Source organism: Pithys albifrons, chromosome 21 (assembly GCF_047495875.1).
Source record: "Pithys albifrons albifrons isolate INPA30051 chromosome 21, PitAlb_v1, whole genome shotgun sequence".
NCBI classification, from domain to species: domain Eukaryota; kingdom Metazoa; phylum Chordata; class Aves; order Passeriformes; family Thamnophilidae; genus Pithys; species Pithys albifrons.
Genome location: NC_092478.1, coordinates 11,838,205 through 11,858,320, shown reverse-complemented (window position 1 = coordinate 11,858,320; position 20,116 = coordinate 11,838,205). Strand labels below are relative to the sequence as shown.

The 20,116-nt window shown below is 43.1% G+C and overlaps 1 gene segment (V, D, J or C); it reads left to right on the top strand.

Moving 5' to 3' along the window:
* Positions 1–3,215: 3,215 nt before the first annotated feature.
* Positions 3,216–19,055, top strand: LOC139681559 (M1-specific T cell receptor alpha chain-like). The segment is given in 5 exon segments: positions 3,216–3,307; positions 15,751–16,014; positions 16,478–16,525; positions 17,557–17,663; positions 18,118–19,055. Coding segments are annotated over 5 exon segments (465 nt in total).
* Positions 19,056–20,116: the final 1,061 nt, after the last annotated feature.

Sequence of the window (20,116 nt, the reverse complement as noted above, 5' to 3'; positions counted from 1 at the left end):
TGAGCTGAAAAGGGCTGTGTAAACTATGACACAGTCTCTCAACTGGCAAAGGGACATGCTTTTTTGTAGTCTTCCTCCATGTCAGGCAGAACTGTTCCCTGGCTACTGAGATCTCCAGGATACCCTTTTTGGGTTTGTGGTCCTTCAACTACATGGTTACATGCCACTTTCTCTTCTCCAAGACAGGCTTTGCTTTGGGCAGAAGCAGCAGTGCTCCCAAATAGGGTTTGTATGCACAGGTCAGACTGTGCCCTTGATCCTACAATCAGTCTTGGGGCATTCTTCACCTAAGGCTGTCGCTCCTAATGACGTTCAGCATTATCTAGTGGAGATGTGGGTGACCAGCATTGCCAAGTGGTGAGGAAGGTTTTTGTTAAGGGAGGAAATCCTGTGTGAACACAGGATTTGCTGTTAATAAACTTGTCTTCCCCTCTGGAACAAGACTCAGTTTGATCACGTAAGTCCAATGCTGCTCCTGTGCTTTCTCTTCTCTTTGAGGTTGTTCTTTGGAGGCTTGGGAGCAGCAACCTGGCTGAGTGTTTGGTCATCTCTGTGTGTCCATTTCCAGGGATGGGCTTTGCTGTAAGGGAATGCCCAAAACAACCCTTCTTGCCCTCAGTTTGCCTGGGATGGACAAAGTGGCCACACTTTGCCTGCTCCCAAATGTCCCAGGTATCCTGTGGGAAGGTTGTGCTGTGCCACTGCACCCCAGGGAGGTATGTGATGCTGTGTAAACCACTGTCTCGCTTTGCTGCCCCTGTGAGCATGGGCATGACTGGGCAAAGGCTGGGGGAAAGGTGCTGCTCTGCAGTGGCTTGCTGGGCTTTTCGTTAGAGAAGGAAATGCTGCATGATGGATACAGAAAAGTGACCTTTGGCTCAGAGACCAGACTGTCCGTCCAGCCCAATGAGTGTACACCTTGCTGTTGGTTTTCCCAGTTTCTCTCTTGCAATGGGACTGGTTTTATATTCATTCTTTAATTTTACCTTTCCATGCCTGAAATGCCTTCTCTGCTATCCCATGATTTCAGAATTCTCTGGGTAGTCTTTAATGGAGCTGTGTTTGACAGAGTAAATCTCAGCTTGAGGTCTGTGTGATTATTGGAAAAATGTGACTGTGTCTTGCTGGGAAGTTCCTTGTCAGCCACAGCAACAGCTTCCATGCTCCAGGGAGATGAGCGCACTGCCATCATGGCTTTTGTTCTGTGCTTTGGATGGGATCAGGTCCACCTTAGGAGTTGGGACAAAACAAGGTGTGATACATTGTGAGTTGCCACAAAGGCCTGTTATAGCCCTGCAGGGCAATGCAGAAATGTCCAAGGCAATAATGTTGAGGTGTAAATTTTGGGAAGCATTTGTGTAAGCACACAGAATCCTGCATCCTGGAATTGGAAAAGCTGTGAGCTGCTACGGAAGGAGAAGAGCAGGCAGCAAATTTGTATTTGGGAAGAGGGAGAAAGCTCTTTGCAAAGGCACATCAGTTCATGAGATTGAGAGGTGTTTGTTTCTCACTAGCTGTGCCCTAGGAAGCTCTTGTTGCTCCTGAACTGGCTTCAGGCAGCACTGCAGCCCCTCTGGGCAAGGACCTTATCAAAGGGAAAGCAGGTCTCTGTCAGCCTGAGGGAGGGGGGGCATGTTGTTGTAGCTCAGAAATTAGGGATTTCCTTTGTCTTTCACTGTTTTTTCCAACCTCTGCTAGGAAAGCCAAATGTCAGTGTCTTCTGGGTGTTTCTTTTCTGATAGCTGTGAGGTTTTGGTGAAGTTGTCCCTGCTGTGGCACTTTGCAGGGGCAGGTGTTGTCAGGCTCTCTTTTAGGCACAGCAGTAGACTTTATGTGAAAATTGGTGAGTAGATCCCTTTAAGTGTCCTTTTGGCTAAAAAATGAGGCAGGAAGGGGGACCTTGTCACCCTGTCGGAGGGGATGACTCATCTGCCTGCCCACCTGGGCATGTGGTAGGAATTGCCTCTGCATGTATTTCTTGAATGTTTTACTTGGAGAGATCTGAGGAATGTGACTGGAAAGACATCCCTATGTCAGGGTCAGAAGTATCTGACAAGGGTCCTATCAGGTTTTTTCCACCTTGATCTCTGTGAGAAATCTTGTACTGTTTTCTGGAGTAAAAGTCATATGTGGTTTCCATTCACAAAAGAGTCATAGTGTGAATTCAGCATTAGCTGGAAAGTTGACTCTGGGAGTGGGACACAACTGAAGGTGATGTGTGGTAGGTAGAAATGTGGTTTAGAGAAGGGAGGATAGGAAGGTTACATCCCTTACTTGGAGAAAAGCACTGAGGTTATGTTGGAAACTGATCTGCACAGGGATACAGTTTGTGCGTGGGAGGGGAGCGAGAGACAGAGCAGCCCTGAGCAAGAAAGACATTTTGACTGTGTACAGTGTGTGCAGGTAGCCACAAGAGAAGGTCACTCATTTTAGGGCCAGTTTCCTAGGGCTGAGTGAGAAGCTGTCATCATAATTCTGCATCTTTTCTCTACATGGGACAAAGATACCCTCAAGGGTCATCTCTACCCGAGCTGAAAGGGATGAAACAGTTGTGAGGATGGAAAAGAAGACCCCAGACAGCAAAGCACAGCTTTCCAGGAAATAAACCCTTAGAGAGAGAGAGACTGATAGGGTTTTTGTTGTGAAGACAAACACTGTGTGACTAACTATGGCAACAAGGTCATCTTTGGAGGTGGAACTCAGCTAAGAATATATCCCAGTAAGTTTTCAAGCTTTTTCTTGTTCCACCTTCTGGAACAGTTTTAGGGTCATAAGTTAGTTTTGGGGTAGTAGAGGGAGGCAGATTCAATCTCTGAGAAATTTTGCCCTGTTTTCTCCAGTAGAAGCAGAAGGGACCTTGACACAACAAGGCCATGTACTTTATCCTTCTACTTACCCCTGCCAGCTCCTGTTCTCTCCTTTCACATAAGAGCCCTCTTACTCAGGGATGGCAAATTCATCCCATCCACACCTGTGAAAATCAGGATGGGATGCTGATGGCTCTGTCTTGCAAAACCCTGGCTGCTTCTGCTTTGTTCTACTGAGGAAGGGATGAATGAACAATGCTCTTGTTTGTAGCACAATCCCAGCTCTTGTGGATGGGATTGCCAAGAGATTTCTTCCCAAGGCTGCAGTTATTCCTGGCTTCATAATGGCTGTTGGTTGGAAGGAGCTGATCTCTTGAAGGCTCCTGAAGGAGTGACTGGCAGGAGACCTGCTGGTTTTTGTTAGGGTGTGAAGGACTGTGTGAACACAGGGAGCTACAAAATGGTACTGGGCACAGGGACACGCCTGGTTGTGAAGCCCAGTGAGTACAACTGCTGCCCAGCTGGTGGGAATGCCTGTGCTCAATTATCCTGTCTTACCTTTCCACCTCCCTGAGCATTACATTTATCAGATTGGAACAGGCATCCCTTGGCTATTAATGGAATCTGCTGATTGGTCCCTTATTTCTCAACCTGCTCTCTCTGCTTCAGCAAATGGATGGGATGGGATGGTCTGGGATGCCAGAAATGTGCTCAATTCCATGGGCAACAACTGGTCTCACTGCCCCCTTTGAAACACACCAACACTGAAACCCAGGGAATTTCCTTGAAGTCCCTACACGGGATGGGTCCCCCTGATTTGGGGAAAGCCTTGCCATGGGTGGGAGTTGTCTCATTAGTCCTAAAATTGGGAAAAGCAAAGGGAAATGCTTTTCAGAAAAGTGCAGGGGAGTTGGGGTATAGATGTTGCCTTATTCCAGTGAATGTCACAGGAGTGGAGCCTGTTGTGTGAGGGAGCTGTGCTGCTGCCTGGGTGCAGGTGCTTTGTGCTTGAGATCCCATGCAGGGCTGACAGAGCCATTTTTGTAATGAAATGTGTCCAGGTGTAAATGTTGCAGGCAAAGTCACTTTTGGGAAGAGGATGGTACTTTCAGTTCTTCCAGGTAAGGAGCATCTAAATGTAGATTATGCAGAGGAGTCTCTGCGATGGTGAACTTGCATGGCATCCCCCCTCATACATTTCAGAGCATGAGCAGCAGCTGCTCAGAGTGGGGCTTGTACTTGGTAAGTCTAATAGTGCCCTTGATCCTACGCTCAGATTGTGAGAGGTGGGGTGTATCTTCACTTCATCTTTCTTGCTTTCAGTTGGGCTGGAATGGCCAGAACAGCCACATGCCTGCTCACAAAGATCCTGTGGGCACTCTGTCCTTTTGCCACTGCATCTTGGTGTTCTTCTGTTGTAGTGGGAACACTGTCACCCAGCTGCCCCTGTGAGCATGGACATGGCTGGGCAAAGGCTGGGGAAGAGATGCTGCTCTGCCTTGCTGGGCTTTTTGTTAGGGAAGGAAATGCTGTGTGACAGCTACACCAAGGTGACCTTTGGCTCAGGGACCAGACTCTCTGTCCAGCCCAGTGAGTGTACAGCTTTCTTATGTCTCATGATTGAAAATCCTTGGGTGTTGACTGGAAAGCACTGTAGAATTTCTTTGTGTTACTGGGTCACATTGCAGATGGGAAGGAGGTCTTGGGTTGTATTTCAAAATACTCTTGTGTCTACAAGTTTTTCCAGGTGAAGGACTTGCTGTTTAGAGAAATGTGCTATGGTCATGGCATTGATATGATGATAGTCCAGTAGTCCACAGGAACATGGGAGAGGTTTAGGACATACAGATTGACCACCTCATGCTCGGTGTCTAAGTAGAGGTGTGGACAGTGATGGAGGAGATGCAAAGTGGTTCACTTCTGTTGTTTACCTTAGGTCTTTCAGTTGACACACTCAGGTCTCAGATCATGCTTCATGCACATTTTCTGATAGCGCTATAAAATATCTGTACATAGATAGTTTGTTTTTCTGAGCATAACCAGAGACACAAAAGCTGCAGATCACTGTAATAGTTGGTTTCAGCCTCGCTGAGGTGTGAACAGTGAAAGGATGACGTTAATCTCACTGAGCAGACAGACAGAAGAGGAAAGACCCCAAAAAGACAATCAAATGAGATTGCCCACCACCAACCCACTCTGCAGGAGTGCAGAACCTGCCAGAAAGCTTCCTGATTGCCCAGGGTGTAAGTGAGGAGGCTGCCAGGACAGCCTCCCTGCGGGAGTTGTAGTTTCCAGCTGGGAGTCAACTCTGAGTTTCTGTCAAGTGCTCTGCTGTTGTGACAATAGCCTCCAATTCACCTTTGGCTCAGGGATTCAAGTCACCATCTTGCCAAGTAGGTGGGTCAGTGCCTAAATGTTGCTATCTCATCAAACCATTCTGTCCTGGGGCTGTCCTGTGGCTTTGCAATAAAAGGATTTTCTTAGTTGAAATGTAAAGCAATAATTTAAATGAGGGAGCACCTCTGGCATTGTAAAGATACCTCATGTATTGGAAGTCTGGACTGCTGGGAAGGTGGACTGCATCAGTGACCCTGAGCCTAGACTGGGTTCAGGTTCTTATTCCTATCCTTTTATCCATTCCAATACAACCAACCTTTGTGGCAGGGATCGTAAAATGTTCCATGATAACTGAAGGATAGAGGTTTTCCATCTTAGGGACTGTAAATAAAACTAGTTATTTCCACTCAGTTAAAAATTAAGAAAGGTATTTGGCAAAGAGAGCTTAGAGGAGATGTATGGAACTATGTTTGAGTGTTTATAGCCTTGTTCAGAAGCAGATCCAGGGTGGAATATATCCCAGCCCTCCAGTCAAGAGAGGGGTGCATGAAGAGGCCCATTTTGTAATGAGCTGTCACACAGTGTTGGTTCTGGGTGGGGAAAACTCTCCTGGGGAAGTGGAACCAAACTTCTTATTGTCCCAGGTGAGTTGTCTCCTCTGAGTCAAGGGGGACTCAATATAGACAATGCTGTACTTTGGCTGCAGAAATAACAGTGGAGTGGCTTTGTGGAACAATTTGGGGCTGGGTTTAGTATTCCCTGGAAAGAAGTGGTAGATTTTCTGCTTAACCACTGTGCACTAGAAATTTGTCCATGCTGGGGAAAGGAAGCAAGGGAAAAGTGACAACAAATAAGTGAAATTTAAGAGCAGAGATGTGTAACAAAAATAAGATTTCTGAAATTTGGGACATTGAGCCCAGTGCAAAACTTCCATCCACCCAAAGCCAAGGTTAATGTTTACAAAAGAGTAGCAAAATGCAGTTCAGGCTGTTTCCAACAAGCAATAACAGTAATCCATATCTTACTGGTGTGTCTGCTTGGAACTGTAAAGCAGGAGCCATGGTCCACAGAGCAGTGATGGGAATAAGACGAGCTGTGGAGCTTTCCTGTGAGTTATGCAAACTCAATTCCTTGGTTTAGGGGTGAACATGGTGGTGCTGGGTTAAGGGTTGGACTTGATGATCTTAGAGGGCTTTTCCAACCCAAACAATTCTATGATTCTATGGTTCTAAATATGGATTATTACAACATGAAGTGCAGCCTGCAAAGGAGGGAGGACATTGCGAAAGAAGAGAGCATAAAGGTAGCACAGACTGGTGAAACTCAACAGTAGCAGTCAGGAAGTTCTAAAGAGAGTTTGGAAAGTTGTATTTGAACACAGTGATGGACAAATGCTGCTGCTGCGTGGAGGCAGAGGAAGCAATAAACAGATTATGAATTAACCAGACAGAGGAATGTGGCTGAAGGAAGTGTTTGTTTCACTGCAGGTGCTGAGGTAGTAGTGTTGGTTAGATGCTTCCAACAAAAATCTTGCATTGCCATGTTCTCAAGTCTTCATCCAGCACAGGTACATCCCAGTGCACCATTTTGCAAAGCATTGTGTCACAGTGCAGTACTGAGACTTATGGCAGATTTACATTTGGAGCTGGAACCAAACTCATGGTTTCTCCAGGTATGTCCGAGTTCTTAGATGGGATTCCTCTTGGCAGTACTCCTTTCAGTTTACAAGTTATTTTGCCTATTTTGTCACCTCAAAATGTATTAGCAACAGGACTATATATTTTGAACTGGTATAAGAGGAAGTGATTTCCATGGCTGCATACACATTTCTCCTTCCCATTCCCAGTGGTGAACTAACCATAGCACAAGTTTTACATGTGCTAGAGAGGATTTTTCTTGGAAAGTCAAGAGGAAGTGGGCTCCGAAATCAAACTTCTCAAGTAGAGGAGAAGCAAAGGGAAATGACGAAGGCAGCATGGACCAGGAAAATGCAGAGTGGTGAGACGTTTCATAAAGCTATAGCAGGTAAAAAAAAGACTTTGAAATACAGATAGTTTGAGATACAGATATACAAATACTTTGAGATAACCAGACATATCTGTATATGGATGCAAAAAAATACACATATTGAGTCTCTGGAGAATGTCAAGCAGTAAAGAAGCAGGTGGCTTTCTCTCACTGTGAGGCATTATATAAATACAGCATGCTCAGGAAGCTCAGGAAACAAGCTTAGTCTTGAGAATGCTACCAAGTTTATAATCATAGGCAGGCAGTGTTGAGTACTGGGAATTTACCATGCCCTTCAACATCCAAGTGAAGTTGGAGCACATTAAAATTGAGGATCTGAAACTGTTCTAGAACAGTGTGAAAGTCTTAAAACTGGTGGTGCAATTGATGTCTGGACAGAGGGGAAAGAGGGCAAGAAAGAAAGTTAGTTACTGAATGCCTTCGGTGGAAGGATGGAAAAGTGATCAATACTTTTTTCTGAAAAGTGTGCTTTGACTGCTGCTGCCACAAATGTATGAAAAAAATTCTCCTCAAAACCCCACACCTCTCATCTGAAAATCTTTTAAAAAGGGAAAGAAAGACAGATCCTGAGATATCAATATTTTTAGTAAATTTATCAACTTTTCCAGATATCTTATGAATACATTTAGGATTCTTTAATATATAACAGTTTGGGTTTACTCTTGAAAATCAATTTTTCAATTTCTTAAAATTTTAGCGATTGTTAAGATAACTTCAACCTGATTTAATTCTGAATATTAAAAAAAGTGGCAGCATAAAGAAAGCATTCATTCTGAAAACCTCTGGAGAAATCGCTCTTATTTCAAATGACCCTTCTGGGTCTGTTAAAAACATCTGAGAGAAATGATAATCCCAAGTTTATATGGAGCCATCAGCAAGCTGAAGGAGCTATAAATCAAAATGCTGCCTCAGTTCATTTACATGTCTCCAGATTTACCACTATGGTCATATCTGTGTTCAATGCTCCAGATTTTGCTCTGGTCACACTGTAGGAGCTTCCCTAATGCATCCTGAAACATCAGTGTTTAATGGCAGAATAAGTAATAGTCTCCCTGCCACAAAGAAATTACAAACCAAAAAGTGCTTTCTATTGTAAAACTAAAAGGCAAATTTACTCTGGAATCACTCTTCAGTATGTCAGATGGTACATCCAAGAGAACAGGATGATGAAGTTTGCACTGCACCATCAGTCACTAGGCTGTGAAGTAAGAGGAAATAAACTAATTTTTGAGAGAGTAATCTGACTGGCAGACTGAAAAAATTGAGGAATAAGATGAAGAATAGAAACTGTGATTGAAAGTGGCTTTCTGGAAACAGTGGGACAATTATGATGGAGGAAAGCATTAAGGAACAGGTGTTTGGGAATGTGAAAGACAAAATGCCACATGGAAGAAAGGTAGTAAGAAGAAAAGTCCTAGATAAATGTATCTGTGTAATCAGAGATGAAGTGGATTTCTTTTGGTGTAGTGTTTCTTTGCTGAAGGCTCAATTCAATACTGCGCTGGATATTGTAGTGGCCTGTGCTAGTGTGTGACTATGGCAGTAATTACAGACTCACATTTGGATCTGGGACAAGACTTCTGGTTTTGCCAGGTACATTTATCCTGATTTCTTTACTAATTTGCAAGTTTGTTTTGGATAGGCACTAAGATCTGGGGAATGGCAGCTGTCAAAAGCATTTCAGCCCACCTTAACCCATGGATTTAGCTCAGGCAGGTGTCCAAGCAGCCCTTCCTGGAGGCAGCTGCAGGCAGGATGTGCTTTCAGTGCTCCTCCATCCATTTCAGTCCTGGGATCAGCTAAGGCAAAGCCTGGTTTTGCTCATCTGCCAAGTCAGTTGTGTGGATTTGTTCTCCCCTAAGGATCTAACCATGCCACTTCCACTGGCCTCAAGAAAAATCAGAGATTATATGTCAGATGGGGATACATTGAAACACAAGAAAGTTTATAATATTTACATTGCCTGACATGAGACAGAGATGTGAACTCACAACCCTAAAGCCAACTCTGTCCTGGGCTGCATCCCCAGCAGCGTGTCCAGAAGGCTGAGGGAAGTGATTCTCCTCTGCTTCGCCCTTGTGAGACCCAACCTGCAGTGCTGCCTCAAACTCTGGGGTCCCCAACACAGGAAAGACATAGACCTGTGTGAGTGGATGCAGGGCCACAAAAATGATCAGAGATATGGAGCAGCTGTCCTGTGAGGACAGGCTGAGAGAGACAGGGCTGTTTAGCCTGGAGATGTCTTCAGAGAGGTCTTTTTCAGCCTTTCAGTACAAATAAGTACTTTCAGGCTTATAGAAAAGTTGGGGTCAAACTTTTTAATACAACCTGTAGCGAAAGAACAGGGAGTAATGGTTCTAAACCAAAAGTGGGTAGATCCAGACTAAAGAAGAATTTTTTTGCTATGAGAGAGGTGAAACACCAGCACAGGTTGCCAAAAGAGGTGGTGGATGCTCCATTCCTGGAAACATTCAAGGTCAGGTTGGATGGGACTCTGAGCAATCTAGTTGAAGATGTTCCTGATCATTGCAAAAGAGTTGGACTAGATGACCTTTAAAGGTCCTTTACAACCCAAACCACTCTATGGTTCTTTAATTTTGAAAATAGCCATTTACAGTGATTATCACCTTTTCAGCCATAGCTCGTATCAGAATCACACTAAGGAACCTTGCACTGTGATATTTTTAATATTACTGTTGGAACGGGAACTGGATTGCCCTTTAGCTGTCCTGTCTAAAGTACAGACACTGTATTATCCACAAACATTGCAAGTAGATTCTGTTTGTAACTGGGACTTGAATCCTGGTTTGCTGAGCTGTCGCAGCTGCAAGGCCAAGTGTAAATATTTGCTCTGGCTACTGCAGAGCTCAGTGACAGTATGTGAATCCCCAAGTAGTAGAGTTAAAAGGCTCAGTTTGCCTTTGCAACCACCTGTGAAGCTCTAAGACTTGGACAGAGTCACAGTGCACAACTGAAACTTGTCAGGAGAGAACTATAACCAAGGTCAAAAGGAGTCCTTGCAAAGGTTTCCTGAATCATGTGAATTATGGGGGTGGAGAAGGACCTTATTTTTTGATTTTAACACTGAAAGACCATGACATATTCTCATAGGCTAACACTCAGAAAATCCAGTCTCCAAGTCATTAGTCAGAAGAACCTCTCCTCACCTTGCTGTGGCTATTAAAGAAAAAAGCTGACTTTGTTGGTGATAAAGGGTAGTAAATATTCAGATGAAAACATGTACTGAAAGGCTGTTGTCTTTAACTGCATGGCTTAGGGAACTGTAGTTTAGATGTTACAGATGGAAAGCAGATTGTTCTTTGTATTGCCCCAAAACATGTAACACACAATTGTAACCAGTGAAGGAATGAACATCTTTTATTTGATCTCTGTGTTTCTGATTCTGATAATTTTCTACTACATTTCTTTGGTACATAGATAGTGTCTTAAATTAGCATGTTTTATCATTGTTCCCTTAAGTTGTCTCTGCTATGGATTGCCTGCTGCCCTAGGTGTCAGTAGGAATTGAGAAAACCTGCCCACATTTTTGTAGAAGTTGACACCAGTGTGCCAGCCAGGGATACCTGAAACCCACATTTGGAAGTGGGACCCGACTGGCTGTTACTCTGAGTAAGTCTGAGCTTTCTGTTCCATATTAACACCAGGACTGGGAAATCACTTTATTATTGGGTGGATGGAGTAGGGACTATCATGGAAACATATTCCAACTTATTTTCAGTTTCCCTTGACAAAAGCCAGTTGGAATAGAGATGCTGTCTTGGAATGCAAGGAGTGCTTGGCTGTGGTGTGGCTGTGACCCACTGCAGGACAGAACAGTGAGAAAAAAGGGTGATGTTCACAGAGATTTAATAGCTATGCAGGGTGAATGGAGGTTCTTCTGACTAAGGGCTTGGAGACTGGATTTTCTGAGTCTTAGCCTAAGAGAATATGTCATGATCTTTCACTTTTAAAATCCCAAACTAAAGTCCTCTTTCATATTTGTAAAAACTGCTGTTTCAGACTCTGAGCTGTCAGGAAGTTCAAAGATTGCATTTGGAAGGGGAACCAAAATTTTGTTATGCCTGGTTACTCTCATCAAAACTGGGGCTTCCTGTTGAGTGGGAAACTGAAAAATACAGCAAATTTGTGTTTGGAAGAGGGACTAGATTTAAAGTCAAACCAAGTGTGTAAGATTTGGAGATGGACAGTCTATGAAGGTGTAAAGGCAGGAGCAGTGTCCTGTGGTCACTGTCTCTGAATAGCTCTGTCTTCATGGAGAATGAGCAGAAACTCTAGATGAAGAGTGAAGGCTGAAAGAAAATGAACCCAGGATTACATCTAAGCAGATACTCTTGAAGGTGGAGGAGAGACATTGGGAATAGTAGGAAGAGACAGCATCCTCAGTGTCTCAGGTTAATGATGTTGGCAATATCATTAATTTCTGAGTCCTGTCAGACAGAAACAGCCTGCCTTAGGTTGAGAGGGAAAAAAATCATAGATACCTCTGGGTTCGTATTTAAGTCTTAGTTTCACACACCATTGTGAAGAAATGTCCTAGGTGACTTAGACTACAGTATTTGCAATGATTCACACTGGGGTGCATGGGATACTGGAGGTGGGAGAGTAATTTTTGGAAACAGCAAAAGGTATTACCTCAAATAAGTTACCTAATTAAATATACCCATTAAATTGACTGATTGGGAAAAGATAAAATTTTTGTGCAAACTAGACACGTCTGTGGCAATTCCACAAGTGTGAGATCAAAAGTTCTTCTGACTTTTTGATGTCAACATAAAAATTAACTTTGACTTGTCCTTAGAAAGGGATTTTAGGCTGATTCCTTTTAATGTTCTGAGGTTTTTACGTGTCTGGGGCTATGTTAATGGTTACTCCCTAATTCAGAAAGTTTTGGGTTGGTTTTTTTAGTTGAAATTTTTTTAATTGAAGATTGAGCTAGCAGACTTTTAAAGCTCCCTTAAAACTCAAAGCATACTAGGATTCTAAGAATTTATTTTTTTTTCTAGAAACTAAATCTCTGGCATATAAAACTGAAAACTTAATCTGGCAATTACAACCCAGTCTGATTTTGGAAGAAAAGCATGGAAACATATTTTGTGAAAATGACAGAGCTTCTCAGGAGGTTCATGAGCAGAGACTTAGTCTTTTTGTTTCCAGGCAACTGTCCCACGGAGGGGTTAAGCCATCTCAGTTGCCTGTGAGAGGAAATTATACTAAATCTCTCCTGTGGTTTGGGTGATGGATGAGTAGATCTGTACATGAAGAGAACTTTCTTATGAACATGAAATTTAAGGAAAATGCACTTCAATTTTTTCCTATTGTGAACATATGCTAAAAGCCCAGGATTCATCTTTGTTTGAAACTAGAGAACTATTTAGTCCTTTGAACACTTGATTTCTCCTCATATACTGGTTATCTTACTCTATTAATTCACTGTTTTGGTTTACCTAGAAATCTTCCCCTTAAATGGTTTGTGAGAAAGCTTTTGGATGGTTTTGGTAGTTTGACTTTCCCAAGAATAATTACAGAAGCAATAACAAGCACACTTTTGGCTGGAGACTAGAATTATACCTGAAGTTTGTCAGTGAAGCAGCATACTCGCATTTGCAAACTTTGAATCTCTGCAGAGTATCTGTACTCTGGATGACTTGGCTAATGCTAGACTAGGACATGGCTTCTGTTACCTGAGTGTTTCCAGACAAGAGACTTAAGAGTCTAGAGGAGAGTTCAGATCCTAAATATGTTCATTTAGTCTTGCTGTAGCCATCCCAGCATTCATGCAGGGCTGGCACATCTCACAGAGGGCCTTTTGGAACCTGCACTGGAGAACAGACAAGGGTACATCACTAATGTGCCTGTTACTTCTTTGGAGTTGCTCCTCTTGGGTCAAGATTAGCCTATATGAGTGTGTGAGGGGGTACAGATGTCCCTGCAATCAGAAAATAGTTCCAGGTTGACTCAAGTTGTGGAGTATCATGTCTCAGGCTAAGGAATGGTAAGAGAATCAAAGACACATCACAGCAATTCCAGAGTGACCAAAGATTCAGAGAGTTTGCCTTGGAGGGAATGGAGAATGAGATCGTTCTCTGTACAATACAAAATGGGTATTAAACCAGTTCAGGATTTCTCCTGCAGCTTGTTTAGGGGTGGGGAAAAAAGGCAAAGGTCAATGCCTGATACTGGAACAGGGTTCTGCTGCTCTCTCCATGACATCAGCCTCATGAGTTGTCTTTCTCTGTAGGATTAGCATTCCAACAGCTCCTGTTCTTTCACCTGGTAAATATTCTTCAGTAAAGATGAAATTAGGCAGCATGGACAGCTCAGAGTAACATGATTTACTTTTCAATCTTTCCTGTAAATAGATATTAGAACATCTCCAGCACATCTGCTAGCTCATTAAGACAGAATAACAGGTCAGAGTGCTGTGATTATAACTGGTATTTACCAAAACACTCTGAAAATTTTCATAACAGTGTGAAGACACACAAAAGAACTTATTGGGACTATAACAGCACCACAGCAAGGGCAGCACCACTCTAAGAAGGAGAAATTATAATATTTTGCAGAACAGATACTGCCGAAGCTTCCTGGGAAAAATAGACTATTTTTTCATCTGCTGGAGATCAAAGCATTGCACAGATGGAAAGGTAGAAAAACACCTTAATTTGGAGAAATGTGTAGCTCTTCAGAAAGCACAATGCTCATGATGAGAGAAAAACAGAACAGCCTGAGCCTCCTCTTCTCTTTCATTTCCATGTACCCTATAGCAGTGTTGTACCCTGGTTCATCATGTAACCTGATGTACTCTGGTTCACTGCTATTCATACAAGGATCTATCACCTCTTCCTAAAAAACAATCACTGAAAACCTATTTCCTAAACTAAACTGGGAGTATGGGAGATGGGAAATGGGGCTGAGGGAGTCAGAACATACGTTGGACTGTATTTCTGCAAAGTTTGGAAAGCGTCTCATTAAGTTCTTCAAAATCAGGGCAAAGCTACGGCAGATGAACAGTAATTTAGAAGAAGGGGTGGAGAGTGAACCACTGGGCTTTTCAGATTAGTTTTTTCTGAGATGATACTAATAGAGAACTATGGCTATTTCTCTGAGGTGTTGACAGTTGGCAACTGAACAGACGAAGAGCATTTATTTCAGTGACTGATAAGATTTTGAGACAGTTTCTAGAAGCCAAGATTTTTCCCAAACTTGTCCCATGAGAAGAAATTAAAAATTCTTCATCTGGGAGCTAAGCTGTCTTCATCATTTCTGAATTTTTGTCAGTGAGGTGTGTGAACAGGGAGAAAGCCAGGATTAATGTAAACTCTCAGTACTGCACAATAACACTGTATCAGTTTATATATGAGATCTGAAGCTCCGGTTCAAACTTGTGAAGGCCAATGGAAAATACAACCAGAGGGTTGCTGACAGGCCCAAATCTTGGCTGCAGTATGTTATTAAAATTTTATTTAGTCATTATGAGAGCACTGCAACACTCATCACATTTTACTGTTAGCCATGAACAAAGGTTTAGGGAAGTACCTCCTCACAGAATCAGATGAAATGCTTAGAGTACTAGGTTACAAAGCTAAATGTGCAAAAAAAGAGTTTAACCACGGGTCGTACTTTGATGTGTATGGAAAATCCCAGTCTGACTGGCTAGCAGAGTTTAAAGCAAGAAAACAGTAATGAACCCCAGTGTCTTATGTCTGCAGCCTTTAGTTCCTCAAACCTCTCTTGTGCGGGGTAAAGTTTAGTAAAATTTTGGCACTGCACTGTCAGGTGATGGAACATGATGAAACATTTGTTGGCTTCATCCATCTCTCCCTGAATACAACCATGTCTTCCTGCTTTGCAGTGGCTTCTCTACCTTCCTATTGTAGGAGCACCATTAGAGAGACTGGTGCTAAGTTATTTAAATTTATTCAGGTTCAGTGGTTTATCCACTGCCCCTCAGGACCTGCAGAAGAAGTGGGATTTCAGCTGGGGATTTGACTAAACCTTTGCAAACAGGCAGAATGGCGCTGGGGTGCGTTCAGCTCTCTCCAGATACATTACATGTCATAGCAGTGAAGAAAGAATCACAGAATCACAGAACAGTTTGGGTTGGGAGGGATTTTAAAGACCATGTTCCAGCCATGGGCAGGGACATCTTCCGCTAGCCCAGGTTGCTCAAGTGCTCTCTACACGTGTTGTACACATTCCTGAGTGCAACCAGGCTGCAGAGCAGAGTTGAGCAAGTTGTCCCAGAGAGGAATGGCCAGGGTAGATGTGAACATCCAGGCTGTGGGTGTCCACAAGTGCATTTTGAGATGCTCCAGGAGTCCCGCCTGATCACTCTCTCTGCCTCCTACACAACCTAAGTTGATAGAAAGTAGCTCCTATATCACCTGCAGTAGAAGCTTTGGTTCTCTAAAGGGATCCTAGCACAAGATCCGTATGATCAGGCAACTTCCCATTGGAATAATTGAAAAACTTTCATTTCTAAGGGTCTGTATGTTACAATTGAAGGAATGGTGAATGTGTACTCTCATCTAATGGCACTTATTTTTTCCACTTTCAGAAGTTACTCCATCTCCTTCAGCCTACAGGCTGACCTCTAAAGATGACGAGGATTTGGAAATGTGCCTTATCACAGATTACTCCCCTGACAGTGTCACTTTTTACTCTGCTGAGAAGCCCACATCTGCCATTGTGGAGGTGGCAACAGCTGAGAACACTGTGGAACCGAGCTACCTATCAACCTACTGGACCAGGAGAGATGAAATGCAGTGTGGTGCCAGTCACACGGGCTTTGGAGACCTGGAGGGCGAGGACCCTGAAAGTGGTAATGGCATTGCTGAGCGTGTGTGCAGGGTCAGAGGTGCTCGGGGCTCTGTGCTGTTTGTGTGAGCAGGACTGGTTCACGTCTCCCAGCCATGTAAACAATGCTCCATTATCTCCCATAATCCAGAAGAAGGTTGCCTTGTTGCCTGTTTTCTTTCTGCTTCCTCCTTGGTGGAAACAAAGATGAAGGGTCAGTAGACTGGTACAGTCACAGCAGAGAGACCTTAAAAACACACTGGGGGAGGAAAAAAAAAAAAGAAAGCTTGACATTCCTTTGCCAGTGGGACACTGAAGTTAAATTAGATCGCATTTTATGCTTGTCCTGAAAACAGCAGAAAAGAGTGTTTATGGCAGGGTTTGATGGCCAGAAAGTCTAATTTAAGCCTTCTAAGCAGAGATACCTTTACGAGCTTCTGAAGAAGTCCATTTTTGTTATTAACTAAATTTATCTTTACTCTCTACAGGTGCCAGCATCATCTGTGTTACAGGGCTGTCCCCACGCTTCAGGACAGGTACGTGCCCAGGCACTTTAGCAGGATAGATTGGCCTGATTCAAAGAAATGTCTTCCCAGGTTTTTGATGATGTTCCCTACTTGCAGAATTGTTGCTGGACCTAAAACCTCAGACTGGAAATGTTCAAAAGGGCCCCACATGCTTTAAACATCAAGGCTGAGAGTCATGGGGTTAATGTAGCCTCCCAGAACCAAGCTGGTAATTTCATGCAACCAGTGTAACCAGTGCCCACATGCTCCTGCAATGACTCACCAAACAGCTACTGTCCATCACTGAGGGACTTCAGGTTCTGATATGAGTCAGCCTCACTGTCTGACGCCTTTCAAACTTCAGAGGAGTTGGGTTTATTTTTGGATACACAAACACCTAATGGACCAATAGCTAAGCAGGCAGTTTCTGCTGTGTATGCTGCGATGCATCTGAGCAAGCTGTGCTCCAGCTCAGTGCCGCAGCCCAAAGAACTGCTGTTTCTGCTGGTTCAAAGGAGCTGAGCCTTCTCCTGAGCTTGTCCTGCTCACAGAACAGCTGTGCTTTTGCAAATCTTTCCAAAACACCGTTTCAGGAAAATACTTATCTGTAAATGTGCTGATTTGATCATGCTTTCAGAGAGAGGTTTTCAATGATAAACGTAAGAGGGTTTTTTATGACACCTCTCCACTTCTCCAGAGCAGAACAATGTATTTGCAAACTTCAGATTAATAGAAAATGCAAATGCAATTTCATTCTATGAATTAAATTTAGATTTGTTTCCCTGGTGCCCAGCTTTAAAAAATTTTAGAGAGGAAGAAGGGATGCCTCCAGCATTCTGGGTTCACAATACACAAAACCAGCTAGATGCTTGGCAGATTTGCATATTGGTTAATTGAGTGGTTATTCAATGGAAGAAATTAAAGTATCTCAATCTTGCTCTCTGTCCTACCATCTGAGTCCACCACCCAATGGAGCAGCTTCATTACAATGTGTTTTTAATCTGTCTCGAACAAGGATGTCTCAGTGCTTTTGTGACTGTCATTTTCTGTTACTTTTCCAGATGAACACCTGAACACACTCTCATTATCACAGCTGGGACTGAAAATAATTTTAATGAAAGGAATAATTTTTAATGTGCTGATGACTATGCTCTTATGGAAAAAAAAAGTGAGTATGGATAAGGGGGGGCCTAAAATCATCTGTCGGAAAATATCTGGATCGGTTCATCAGCTGCGAATTCTCCTTCTCTCTGAAACAGCTGCTTATGCAGTCTATCCATACACCTTTTGTTTACTAACAGGGAACTCCTTCATTCCTCTGGCCAGACCATTTTCACTCATCCCTCAAGTACTTTTCCTTGTCCATAAGCAATTTTTTTTCTTTCAAAACATCTCTCCCTTTTGTTTCTAATCATCATTTTCTTTGCCTGCATTCATTCATCACATTTATCCCCTGACAAGTCTACAGCTGAGAAAGTTTGATGTTCATTTGAATTCATTATAAGACCAAATACATTAGTTTTGGCCCAGTGCCTCTTTCTTCTCTTTCTCTTACCTAGACATTTCAGCAGCTGTAAATGTAACCAAAATAATGATTTAACATACGTTTATTTTTGTTACAGGATTGAAAGTAAACAGTTAGTGCAGTCCAGAAGTACCAAAAAAATCTGCTGAATAATCTTGGAGAGACCATCATGAACAAGAGTGAATACAAGGATATTCCTGGTCTAGCACTTGCTATTCTTATATATCACACCAGCTATTCTATTCTAAATTGCTTTATTTGCATTGATATAAAGCCACTCAAAACTAAGCTTAACATTTGCAGCTTTCCTCCTCCCAGAGTGGCTCTTTCAGCTCATTTGCATGCAGCAGACTTTGCTATAACTACACACTGCCAACCATCACTGCTACTTGCCTTAAAATTACAATTTCTGCCTGGAGCAGTGCTGTTTATTGAAAACTGCAAGCTAAGTATCACCTGAATGTGAATATTTCCTATTTTGGTAGCTTTAGAGTATGCATGTCTCTTAGGGTGCACCTCCCCCAGACACCTTCTCACGTGCAAATAAAACACTTTCAAAAGCAAAGAGAGACTTTCTCAGGATGCTGTGCACAGTGTCTTGCTATCCTTTGCTGGATCAGAGCCATACATGCCCTATTTCCCCTAAAGGGAAATAGAGGTCATAGAAGTCCTTCATTCAGTCACTTTATTGCCACAGGAAAAAGAAAATAATTTTTTATTACTTTTTAAACTCTATCTGGCCTTAACATTTGCTGAATTTAAACCAGCTTAAGATTTGGTTTTGTGGTTAGTAAAAATACAAAACACTTTTATTCTTTTTGTTTGGATCTAACAACCTGAGGTTCCCCAACTTCTTTTTATTATCATTGCATAATATTATGTTGCAATATTTACCTGTCCATGTGTGCCCATCTTGGAAGAGTGCATGCCTGTGACATCCAAATACTGTTAATTTGTGAACTGTACTGGCACCCATACCATGTCTTGGCATTTCTTTAGGCCTTTAGCTTTTTATTAAACAATTCCTACCAAAACAAGAAACTTGTTTGTCTTTTGTGTTTGTTGTTTGAGGAATTGCTTCAGCCTTCAGCTCGTCTTTAGGAATGAGCCTGGCCTTTGGGGTGAAGGAGGGAAGGGATTGGATCCATCATGGAGCATGGGAACAGGTACAAATTCCCTCTTCAGGACGTCCTGTGATGTGACCATGTGAGAATAGAGTGGCTGGGGAGAGAGGGGAGCAAGACAGCTCATCTTCAAGAGCAGACTCTGCTGATAAAACATGCTTGAGCAGTGAGAGGATTAGTCCTGGGTCCACATTCCTGGAGGCAGGTGCCTGCTGCTGTGAGGGACACGGGAGCCTGAAGTGTCCTGCCTCTAAGCGACCACTACTCCTGAGTGTCACTGCAGGACAAGGCAGTTGCTTTGCAGGGATGACACCAACCGATGGCCCTCTGCCTCCAGGTTGTGTGTGTCCATGGCAGGACTGGATAGGAGTTTCTTTCCTTTTGTGACATCACTTTCTTCATCTTCTTTTGAAGCCCCAGTGATTCCTCTGGAGGGAGAAATGAGAAGTGTGCTCATACAGAAATACACACTCTCTGCAAAGCTTGAGGCTTGCTCATACCTCACACCAGCACCCAACGAGGGTGGTGGGAAAAGCCTCCCTGGATCCATGAGTGTGATTCCCTCTCACAGGATATTTCTCACACAACTGGATTCACAGCCTTCACTAGGAGTTGGTTTCAGAAAGGCACAAATGGCGCTCCATGTGTGAGGATCATGCCAGAATCTGACCCTGCAGTGCTGAGCAGCAACACAACAAAGTCTCCCTGGTCCCCTGCCATGGTGACCATTTATCATGGTGGCCATCCCTGACCATTTAACAGGTGGCTTATCACAGGGTGAGAGAGTTACTAACCCCTCTTTCTATGGAATAACTTTAAACTTTCTGTGTCTATTGCCCTGATTATTTTATAGTAGAGGTGTTCAGGGATTTGGTCTGTTGTCTCTCCCTTGACACAACAGTAACTCTTGTGACTCTGCCAAGTCACTTGAAGAAGCTGCCTAAACCATATTTGAACTATGAAACAAGTCAT